The 12035-nt window shown below is 41.2% G+C and overlaps 1 protein-coding gene across 2 annotated transcripts in view; it reads left to right on the top strand.

Annotated features, from left to right (window-relative positions):
* LOC311057949 (cell adhesion molecule 1-like) overlaps positions 1-8517 on the top strand; it is a 420049-nt gene extending 411532 nt beyond the window's left edge. For both annotated transcript variants that reach the window (XM_084075164.1, XM_084075165.1), the window contains 2 exons: positions 7522-7650; positions 8179-8517. In XM_084075164.1, the coding sequence (XP_083931290.1) occupies positions 7522-7650; positions 8179-8297 (248 nt within the window). In that variant the 3' untranslated portion in view covers positions 8298-8517. The remainder of the gene's footprint in view (positions 1-7521; positions 7651-8178) is intronic.
* The last annotated feature ends 3518 nt before the right edge of the window (positions 8518-12035 follow it).

Below are 12035 nucleotides of genomic sequence, written 5' to 3' on the forward strand. Positions count from 1 at the left end.
TCTGAAACATTTGGGCCAGAGGTTCTGACTTGGCATCCAGGGAGTGTGTGTGCACAGTTACACAGCGGCCGGGCCAACGGTGCCGGAGATTAGGTGGTAAAGGACGGACGGACAGGACACACGGACGGACGGACGGACGGACGGGGGGTAAAACATACTCTCTCGCCATGCCTTTCGGCCTGGCGGAGACAATAATGACAATAATAATAGGTCACTCTTTCTCTCTTATGTCAGCCAGTGTTACTGATTTAACAGAGATTAAATCATTTGACAGTATGTTTTTTTTTTCTCAAGTAGCGTATTTCTCTGTTTTTCCTCCTCTCTTCCAGCTCTTAGTACCGAGTTTATCACTTAAAGTGGAAGTGTGCACTTCAAACTGCTCATTTTGATGTGCAGGGTAGGGTGAGTTCACTCTCTGCAGCAGTGGCATCCAGTGAAAGGCAATCAAGAAAATTAGCTTGCCTTAGATGTCCAGTATGGCCTTGATTGCCAAAACAATGACCCATGTCATTTTAAAGGAGGCCTATTGAACACTAATTTCCAGGTATTATATTTTATTCTGGGACCCCACTAGAGTAGCTTTACATGATTCACAGTTTAAAGCAAACAAACACAAACAAAAAACTCCTTGTGTATCTTATACTTAAAGACAACTTTTGACTTGGTCAACTTCCTTTTTTAGATGGCTGAAAACCGTTTAGAGGCGATGTGGGCAGAGCAGATGACCAGATACCATATAAAATATGGTATAAAATAAGTAAAAACATAATAGGTCCCCCTCAGGTTTTACTCAGTAAGATAAGAACAGAAGTGGGTTTCAACAGCTGAGAGAATAATTGGTAATAACTCACTTACTGCACTGCACTCTCACTGACATAGTGAATGCTTCAAGCGGTTTACAGTACACTGTGCAGCTGTTATCTGACCAGTCTCTGTGGCTCACATAGTATGTGACCCCTTAGTTAGGATGAGTTAAATGCAGAGGACCATTTTACATAATATTTGCAAATAGTGACAAATACCCCTACAACAACAACAAAGTGCATTTGATTATTTAATTCAGCCAGAAATGGCTTATTACTGCTTTCAGTCCATGCGAATTGCCAACGCGAGTTTAACCAAGTTTGACCTCAGGAGTTCATGGCTCGACCAATTGGCTCGAGGTAGTTCATGACGTAGGTGCATACTGTATAAAGACACTAATGCACATTCCTGCACCCGCTGGCCTAGCGGTCCAGGCATATACCATCCTGACAGTGCGTCGCAGGTTCGATTCCTGATCGACGACCTTTGCTGCGTGTCACCCCCCATCTCTCTCTCCCCATTTCCTGTCAGCCTACTTTACTATCATTAAAAAAAACGAATGCACATTCCATTATGACCTTAAATGGTGCATTTATACAGCACCTTTATCCAAAGTGCATTACGTTCACCCATCAACGGCGGTGGAAACGGCACAAGGCACTGACCTGCACATTGGGAGCAATTAGGGATTCTCAGTGTCTTGCTCAAGGACACTTAACTCTGGGGGAGCCCGGAATGGAACTGGGAACCTTCCTTTCCCTAAGCAGCCGCTCTCTACCTCCCTGAGCCCATCACAGTCTTTCCCATGAATTAACTATACTGTGGCGGCCCGCCATAGTCTCATAATGAACAGATTTTTTCCCCCATTATCATATCGTTATCTATATGAACATGCTATTGTTGCAAAAGTTAACAATATGGATGGTCTCCCCACTCTGTCTCCCCCCTGTAAGCCAGCATATCACAAATATCACTTCACGCTCCGGTAGGTTAATTGCTTGTTTCAAGTTCATCTCATTCAACCCCTCTTTACCTGCGCATCTATTTAACTTTGGCACAGACGTGTGCGTGAGACACGACCGTGTCATCGCGGCAGTCGCACAGTGCTCGCTCACCTTTCATTGAAAATGAATTACTAGACGGCGTGTGAATTTCCTTTTTTAAACGTTTGTTTATTGAATTTTGACAGAAGCATATCTCCAACATATTGCATTGCCTCATATAGATCCCAATTAAGAAAAAACTGTTATGTGACAAGTTTGTTTTTGTTTTGCTTGTGAAAATGTTTTAATGAAGCAACAGCTTAAAAAGCCTTCCGTTTGAAAACCTGTTCCTTGAGCCAGATTCAAAATGGCAGCACTGACGTTTGTGTAAGTCATTTTCAGGCACTTTCGTCAAGTCAGATGAAAGTAAACCTTTGACTTCGGTTGGTGGACTTCAAAATAAGAGCATTTCGTCAAGTCAAAACTAAATTTAATAGAATGTGGGGGGCGGGTGGGGGCTCGCGCAACGATGGCTGATAAGTGACAGTCTATTGAGAATTACCATCAGCGTTAATGCAAGCGAGAGAAACGTGAATAAAACACAATATGCAAGTATAGTTGGGAAGCGGCTTAGTTTGGGTTGAGTTGCTGGCTCGTCGATAGCAGAGAGGTCTGTAGGCGCAACTGCGCCGCTGGAATCCGGGGAGCAGGGGCGCACTTATGGTGCTGCTGGCCGTGGAGATGGTTGCTGGTGGTGGCGGGTCTGGTGTTGTGGTGGGCGCTGCTGGTTGTGGCCCCACTGGCCCCCCACCAGCAGCCGCTGGTGCCTGGCAAGAGAACCGGTTTGACGGGGAAACCGGTTTTTAATGGCCACCCATTAACAATTCGGCCGAATGCAAATAAGCCCGATTTGAAAACAAAGACGAATTTCTGTGGTTGGCAACAACAGAATAGGGTGAGGGGTGCTAATGTTGTTATGTAGATTTTTTTGTTTTTCTTTCCCCTGGGGGAGCAGAGTTTTATAGACGGGCCTCCATGACGATACGCCCTTGGTGTGGACCCCCATCTGAAAATATGAGTTTGACATTTTTTTTACCTTTTTTCAGCATTGTTTGAAAATAGCAGATCTTCAAGCTCACAACACGTGCACCAGAGTGATGCATTTAATTGACAAATGTGAAAAATGTCCTGGGGTAGATACAGTACCCACTGACCACAAGGTCTGCCACCCCCACGACCCTGCCGACAAAGCACTAGGCCAAGCCGATACTGTAACCTGGTTTTGCCTTTTATCTGTGTAATGTTTAACTTGTACAGCACTTTGGTCAACCATGGATGGTTGCTTTAAATGTGCTTCACAAATAACGTTTGACTTGATACTGTATATATCCATACGTTTCACTGTAGTTGGATGGTGGTTGTATGAAGCTAGGGAAACAAAGGGGGAAAAAAGAAGGAAGTCCGCACACTGTTCTCAAGCTCCAAGAAACTCACTTTTTATTTTTGCAACGTTTCGACCTTCTAGGTCTTCATCAGGCATTTGGGTTGTATGAAGCTTCCACTTCTGCCTCCACTATGGCATTATAGTCCATATTGTGACTATGAATTGAATACCAAGGACCTCAATGGAAACAAGACCGAAAGGACTTTTTTGAACGGACCTTTTAGACAAAGTATTTTAAATCTAACTGTGCTGTTTTACATTTTTGCCTAATAAAATATTCAATCAATCAAACCTATGTATACAATACGTATATGTAGATTGATAGATAGATAGATAGATTAGTCCAGATTGTTGTCAGCGTTGTGTTGTGTGTGGCTATTTTCTCCACAATCATTCAGCCGAGGACAGGCCGAGGGAACAAGGAGTCCAGTTGGGTTTCAGCTCAGGGTCACAGAGTACGGCTTCAGAACAGTCGGTGTTCACAGCTTAGTCCAGCAGCTCCTGCTAATTAGTGTCAAACGCGCGCAATCGTTGAGAGTGACCTGGCGTCAGCCTAGCTGCTAAATTAGTGTTGCTGCTCTCTCATTCCCTGCCTGTCTACACATTATCAACCCCCCCCCCCCCCCCCCCCCCCCACCACCGCCTCCTCCCGGCCCCCGTTAACTTGCTCCTCTCGCAGTGGAAGATGAGTTACAGCAGGGCTAGTTTGATATACAGAGAGGCAAGATAAATTCGCTGACATTTTCATGCAACCCCCACCTGGTGCGCACACGCACCCACCCACCCACCCACCCACCCTTCTGGTCAGCCACGGTGGACGGGCGTAGCCATAGTCCATATTACCATCCTAATAGGATTGTGTGTTTTAACCCATTGAGACCTGACGCCGATTCTACTGTACATGTCTCCTAAATCTCAACAGTATTCTGAAAAACGTATGTTTATTTCTATATCAGTGGTGCTCAATCTTTTTCATGTCAAGGACCCCCAAAATGATATGTATTTGGCCGCGGACCCCCATCAAAATATTTTGTTCCAGGGACCCCCCAGAAGCAAAGATTTGAGTTAAAAATGTTCGCTTTAAAATAATACATATTCAAAGATTTGCACACATTTTCACGATTTAAGAAAAATAGCAGATCTACAAGCTCATAGCGCGGCACTCTGAGCTTGTATATCTGCTATTTTTGAATAGCCCAAAGTGTAAAATAATGCTTTTTAGCTCAAATCTAAAAATGACACAGTTCCAGGTCTTAATGGGTTAAAGCACATCTTTGCCTGCCTGTCAAGAGGCAGAGAATTGGATGTCAGAGAGGGAGTTTTGCTCACTTTAACAGAATCTGCCCGCCACCGAGGAAGACATTCTGATGTAAAAATAACCTATTTGGTCTATCAAGTAACGATTGTTTGAGTTTGACAGGTAGCGTCGCCCTGCCCCGCCCCACCCGAACCTCCATCCCGTCAGCATCTCACCTCTGACCCGCCCGATGGAGATGGTTGACAACTCTCTCTCTCTCTCTCTCTCTCTCTGCTATCCTCTAATAAATTGTGTCCTGCCGCCTTTGTTTCCTGGATCTCACACAGGAAATCCTTCCCTTTAAGGATTTAAGCTTGAGATGAATGCAGGAGATTGTAGTGTAAAACTATATGGTGTCTGTGGGGCTGAGGGACTGACGTGAACAGACTGCAAACATCTGGCGGCAGTTCAGTCTTCTCTAGTCTTATGTGTACTATCACCGTTAAATTCGACAAATTAAGGTGCTGCGGTATATATGGCTGTTAAAGGACCATTTTTTTTAAATTAACATTTTCACCAAATTCATTACAATTTTACAGAACTTACCAGAGTAATGGAGTCGATGTTTGCCTGAACATCATTGCACAGTTAAGTCATGGATGTTTGATTTTTATTTGTAAATGAAGCTTTCCTGGGACTATTTCCAGCTTGAGTTTACAAATCAATCCACAATATGAAATTCATTCTGCATTTTGCAACAATAGCATAACTTGTGTAAAAAAAGAAAAGAAACGGGCGATGAATTTTGTGTTGTATTACTGTACCTCTCTCACACACTTCACAAGTATTTGCAAATGGAATTTCATACCGTACTGAAATGAACAGACTCCGAATGGCTTCCTGAAACAAACCACAGTACAGTTTGGAAAATTGTCGACAGTAATGGCAAGTGTACAGTGAGTCATAATAAATGCATTTATTACTAGATGCATGTATCTCCTGCATTCATCTAATTGCGTGTCACTTCATGCCACGCTGTAGATCTGCTATGTTTGAAAAATCTGAGGGGTTTTATCATCCTGAAGGAGTTTATTTCTCAACAATGACCGACTTGCCGTCAATTATCCTGCTTATTACACGGCGACTTGATAAAGAAATGAATAAATTCACCCCAAAAGCAACAACGAAGGTTTAGTTAGTTTAGTTTAGTTAGTTAGTTAGTTAGTTAGTTTATTTCATCTCGGTCATTCAGAAAAACATATACATTACAGCATAGAATACAAGACATTGTTCATAGACCGAAAAGGTGAGGGCTGAAGCCGAAGCTTATTATGCCCACCCTACTAATAATGTAAACAAATTATAAGATTGGTAAAGAAACGAAAATCAAAATAACTGAAGCATTGCAGAGTGTTACATTTCTCACAGAGAAATACTAAACAAAATGAAACAAACTGGGGAAAATACAGATAAACGTGTTTGTAAACAGCTTTGACTTTGTGTCTATTTCTTTAGAAGACACTCTTTTTTTTTTCAGGTTTCATTTCATGTTAATGAGTATTCCATTAATTTATGCCAGGTCATGGTGCGTCCAGTACAACGTGTCGCCTCGGAAAACCACAGGAAGTGTTGATCAAATAGAATACATTTTCGGTTACTGCATTGTCTATTTCTCACTTATGTTTTCAAAAACATTCTTGAAAGCAATGTTTTGCTGTAAACAACATTGTGTGTTTGTTTATGGCTGCCATGTTTGGTACGGCAAAAATCAAGCAGCGCAGCAGGTGGCGCTCTGAGCCTTTGATTAGACAGCGGTCTGTTACGCTGAATTCAGTGATTGACCAATCAGAATCAATATATTGCATTATATTGCACACACTTTATACAGTGTGTGCCGAAATGCACCTGTGGTGTGGGATTTGCAGTGGTGGAAAGTAACTAAGTACATGTACTCAGGTACTGTACTTAAGTGCAATTTTTAGGTATTACTTTACTGGAGTATTTCCAATTTTCAATAATGTTACTTCTACTTCACTACATCTCAGAAGCAAATATTGTACTTTAACTCCACTAATTTTTTTTTACAATTTTAGTTACTAGTTACTTTGTAGTTTTGGATTATTGTTACAAAACATACATTAACCACTTCAGCCAATATATATTATTGGCTATTTTCAATTTATTTTTATACATTTTAGACATTTGAAAACTTGCGAAATGGCTGTAAATGTGCATGAACTGAGTTTTACATCTCAATGTAACAATGTACTTTGTGACTGCTCACCCCAACCGCCACCAACGTCCTGAGACACTTTCACTTTCATTTCCCAAGCGTAGTGGAAGCCATTGATGAAAGAATAGTGCTTCTTTGTGCCGTGAACAATCAATCCGCTTCACAAATGGACATTATCTTTGGTTTGTCATGGATCCCTACACTTGATCAATAGCTTTCACATATCATTATGTCCAGCAGCCTCTGAGGCCCGCTGTGTTCTTTAGTTCGAAGCAGCGCCTAGACACACGCCTTAAACTCTTCTAACTGCGCGGCACACTCTGTCTACATTTTAACAAGCATAGGTAGTCGAGCATTCTCTCTGAGGAGCAGTGCTTGTCCTGACACAATGAAGTAGAAACCATTCACAACTCTGTGTGTGTGTGTGTGTGTTTGTGTGTGTGTGTGTGTGTGTGTGTGTGTGTGTGTGTGTGTGTGTGTGTGTGTGTGTGTGTGTGTGTGTGTGTGTGTGTGTGTGTGTGTGTGTGTGTGTGTGTGTGTGTGTGTGTGTGTGTGTGTGTGTATGTGTGTGTGTGTGTGGGGGGGACTATGGATGGAAATGAGCTCCTTGCTAAATCCGGCATGTTTACATGAGATCATGTTCAATTGATTGAATTCTTGTACATGTATTGAATGTTCATCAAAGCCCACTTTCCCTTAAATGGACAGGTAAAGTTTGTTTGTTTGATCGATTTAGATTCCAGGGCTGGACAGGGAGCCCCCAGAACAGTGAGCCATGCCGTAATTGAAGTGACACTGTTTGTTTGTGTGTTTGTTTCAGATTCCAGGGCTGGGGAGGGCGCCCCCAGAACAGTAGATCATGCAGTCATTGGTGGCGTGGTGGCAGTGGTCGTGTTTGCCATGCTGTGTCTACTCATCGTTTTAGGACGCTACTTTGCAAGACACAAAGGTAGAAGGCCTTTTTTGCTTATTTCTATATTTATTTAACTTGCTTTCATGCAAAGGCCGTATGACCAACATCCATTTCCTATACTGAATGTCATGGATTTAGATGGCATCTTCAATTTTGCTCGTGTAAGTGAACTTACAGTGAACATGTCTAAGGTAACTTGCATTTTGGTCTTTTTTTAACCCACGTCCCACCTTTGTTGTTTTCTTTCCATACAGTGAATTATATTATTCATCCATGGGGTTGAATTAACAGTAGTTGGTACTTTTTAGTTTTTTTTTTTAAAGTGGCAGCTGAATCTATAGCTGACAAACAGGTTATTAAAATGGCAATCTTGGTAATTGGTATGAACAAAGTACAGACTAAATCAAGAGTATGACCCTGATGTGTTGACTCGGTTCCACAGATATTGTGAAAATAGCAGATCTGCAAGCTCACTTATATGGAATATTTTCTAATCTTTCTTATATTATTTGACAATTTGGCCAATGTTTTACCAGTTTTGACCGTGTCCATTGTCACCCTCAGGTACCTACTTCACACATGAAGCCAAAGGCGCTGATGACGCAGCGGATGCAGACACAGCCATCATCAACGCAGAGGGCGGACACACCAGTTCAGAAGAAAAGAAAGAGTATTACATCTAATCAAAACAGGACCCCTCACACCAAAGTGTCCTCTTTGGGACACAGAGCTGTTTTGGGGGCTGGGGGTTAGGGTTTAGAGGGTGGAACCAGGGATTTGAGGGCACTTAGTGATTATTTTTTTGGTGAGAGTAGAAGGGTCAGTAGATAGAGAAAAACGGTTGGGTGTAAAGAGAGGCGAGGATCCGAGCTGAATTTAGACTAGCCTGCAGCTGTAGATGGAAGGTTTGATGTACAATAAAAAAAATGGGGGGGGGGGGGGGGGTGTTAGGAATTGGTCAAGAAGTGGTCATGTCTTGCGGTGGGGTGGGGTGGGGGGGTGGGGGGGGGTACGGGGGGATTGGTACGTTGAGAATGGGGCTGTGTTGGGAATGGGGGGGGGGGGGGGGGGGTTTGGGTGCCAGAAATCACTGTAGAGAGCTTCACCATTTGACACCTCCCTATACTGCTGGTACAAATTTTGTTTTATTCAACCATTTGCAGAAAATTCTGTGCCTTGTTCTGAATTTGTTTTCTATTCCCACTTTGGATTTGTGTTGAACCCCTTTAGCATTACCACCACTGTCGCTTCCCTCTCTCCCACTCTCTGCATCTCCACTCTTGTAATTATCTATGTACTGTTGGCATTCATATGAGGGTAACATTACACAGCCACTTTACTCGGATCCCCCAATGTGTGTGTGCACACGTCATGTCTTCTCCTGCATACCAAAAGATCATGAAGAACCTATTTCCAATATACTGTGAGTTGTCTAAAGCCACTACCTTTATCTTATCCCCCTCCCAAAAAAACCTTTTGACAAGTCCAAAATGCATGGAATGCTTTACATATCATAGTTGAAAGGACGAGCAGTAAATGAGAAACAGGTTGTTGTATACATGCCCATCTCATCCTCTCCTGAACGTCACCACACATCATTTAAAAGGATGGAATGATCTTGCTCCTTTGTTTTATTTTATTTGGCCATAGAATATTGTTCATGGTGCTTTGATTTGTTTTGGGTTATTTTCAAAACAGATGAGCCACCTTGTCTGAAACATTTGCATCGCCTATAATAATACAGTAGCCTATACTAATAATAAGTAAACAACATTATTTGCCCTCACTGTGCTGAAATAATCAGAGTTATTTGTGTTAATTTTGACTGAGTGGCAACACGGTACTCCCGGAGGCTTTTAATGATTTGTGGTGATGATGATGATGATGATGATGATTCTTTGATTTCCATTTTATTTTTATTTCTATTTTATTTTTTATTTTTTTTAAATAGGAAGACAAGTAAACAAAAGTATTGTTTTATGGTAGTTCCTCGGCCAACCTGCTGCATTACTACATTGCTTACAGTTAAGTTTAATAACGATAAATGATTTGGTTCTAATATTGACCAGCCACCACCCTGTGTAATGCTGACATTTACATTCAAATGGCCAAACCAAACTTCAGACTTTTACATTTAACATTTAACATTTAAAATTACATTTAACCTGTTTTTAGACTTTTTACAACCACAAATGAAGGGTGGGTGTAAAAAGTAGAGTTGGTCCATTCGTTAGTCTACGGACGTTTTATGTCCGAAGCCAGTAATTCAAATTATTTGTTTTGCTGAATGCAGGCTTATACTCTTATATTTATATGAAAACATTTTTCCAGTGGTTCCATTATTCTTGAAAAAACAAACAAACAAAGTAACAAACCTGAATTGACGGCTTTCCCCTCTTCGTTTGTGGTCCAAATCATCTAATGTCCCAGGTATAAAACAAATTGTGAAATGGAATAAATCCCTTTTAAATATAAACGTTGGCCAAATAAACAGTTCAACGTCTGTACAAAGTTGGGATGGGCATTTTCATTTTGTTTGTGGTCGACGATGAACAAGAAGTCTAATCGACTAGTCGTGACATCATCGCCACCCCCCCCCCCCCAAACACAGAGCATTAACTGCACGTAACTATAATGAGATAACTACCGTGACCAAACAAAAAGTGAGAATAAGTCTCATCAGAAATGACAGAACGATGTTCGTGCAAGCACTCTATCATATTATCCATATCAAATACTAATTTCCACCGTGTACCAAAGCACTGGGTCAGTTTAATGCAGAGCTGAACTTTGTTGCTCTTTATTTTTCTTCGAGGCAGCTGAGGTGGAAATGGGAAACCAGTGGATTGCATGCAGCCAGTCCACACGACATGTTTGGGAACATAAAGCCGTCACTAATTGCAAGCTGAAGTGTGTGTGTGTGAAATAATAACACAGACATAGTTATGTTATTTGCCTTGTCATGAGCAACAAAATCATGGATATTTTCTCCGTTGTAAAAAAAAACAAAAAAACTCAATAAATATTGATATCGGCGAGTCAACATCACGCCCGAGTCGACAAATGGATTTGTCAACTAATAATGCCCATCCCTAGTACAAAGATCACAGCAACTTTGTGGACATGTAGTCAAACTGACTGAATTTGTCAGAATCTCACATCAAGAGCCTATAGTCAGTGTATCAATTATGTTTTACTAGTGTTACGGTAAAAAATAAAAAACAAGGTTCACCACATCACAGAAAGACTGTAACCTATGGAATTCGAAATGTACCATACACAAATCTATATGATGAAATAGGCAACTTTTATAAATATTACAAATAATATCTGTTTAGGATTCAAACATATGAACTGTGGTCACTACTGAAAAAGGAACTGGGATATTGCTTTGCAAGTACACACGTGTTTCACAACTGGAATGTATTACAGCAGACTGGGCCATATTCAGCACATTACAGCTCTTCTGTGTATATGGTTTAGCTATATGATCCAACAGTTTTCAATTGCGTAAACATCCCGTACTTTATTGCATGCATGTACATAGTACAAACCACTCTATTTCCTTCTCTGTCTTGCTCTATGTATCACCTGCTAAAACATATTGAGGACATATTTTTGGGTGCCAGTATGGGAGTGTTAAGGAATGCCAAAAATCATTAATATATTTGTGTTTGGTTTGGTTTAGGGTTAATTTGCTTTGTTTTGTTTCTTTTAACAAATCTATGGGATTGCATATTGCCCTGCCCTTTCACTCAACATGGCAACGAGGTTGTGATGATGGTGAGATATTTTGTGGAAATCAAAATGTAATAGTCAATTGCCATGTCAAAGTAATTTGTCACTGTACACTGCAAATGTAATTTAATTTGCATACAAACTAACTAACACACACACACACACACACACACACACACACACACACACACACACACACACACACACACACACACACACACACACACACACACACACACACACACACACACACCATCTAAAATGGAGGTTAGGGAATCACTGTCAAATTGAGGTTGAAGGTACTCTGGGTGAGTGAGAAATAACACAAATTGCACGTCCCTAATCAAATAGTGCTAGTGTACTCTGATATCCATCTAATGTTGCTTCCCCGGGTTTAAAAGAGAGCATGCAGGCCAGGGTTGTTTTAGATGGAGGCTAGAGAAGGGAGGTCGCATGAATGGTGATCTTAAATGTGTACAACTCTTTTTTTTTTGTGTTGGACCTGATTTTAATTTCAAACACTGTACTCACAAAGGAATTACCACTAAGTTTAACACTGTATGCTGTTGACAATGCTGTCTGTCTGTTGCGTAGGTTGGGGTTTTTCTGACTAGGTTAGATGGTTTTACAGTCTGGTGTTAACTGACTTGTTATTGTTGCTTTATAATTCACAGAGCAGATGT

The sequence above is a fragment of the Gymnoscopelus microlampas genome (assembly GCF_963454915.1).
Source record: "Gymnoscopelus microlampas genome assembly, chromosome: 12".
NCBI lineage: Eukaryota > Metazoa > Chordata > Actinopteri > Myctophiformes > Myctophidae > Gymnoscopelus > Gymnoscopelus microlampas.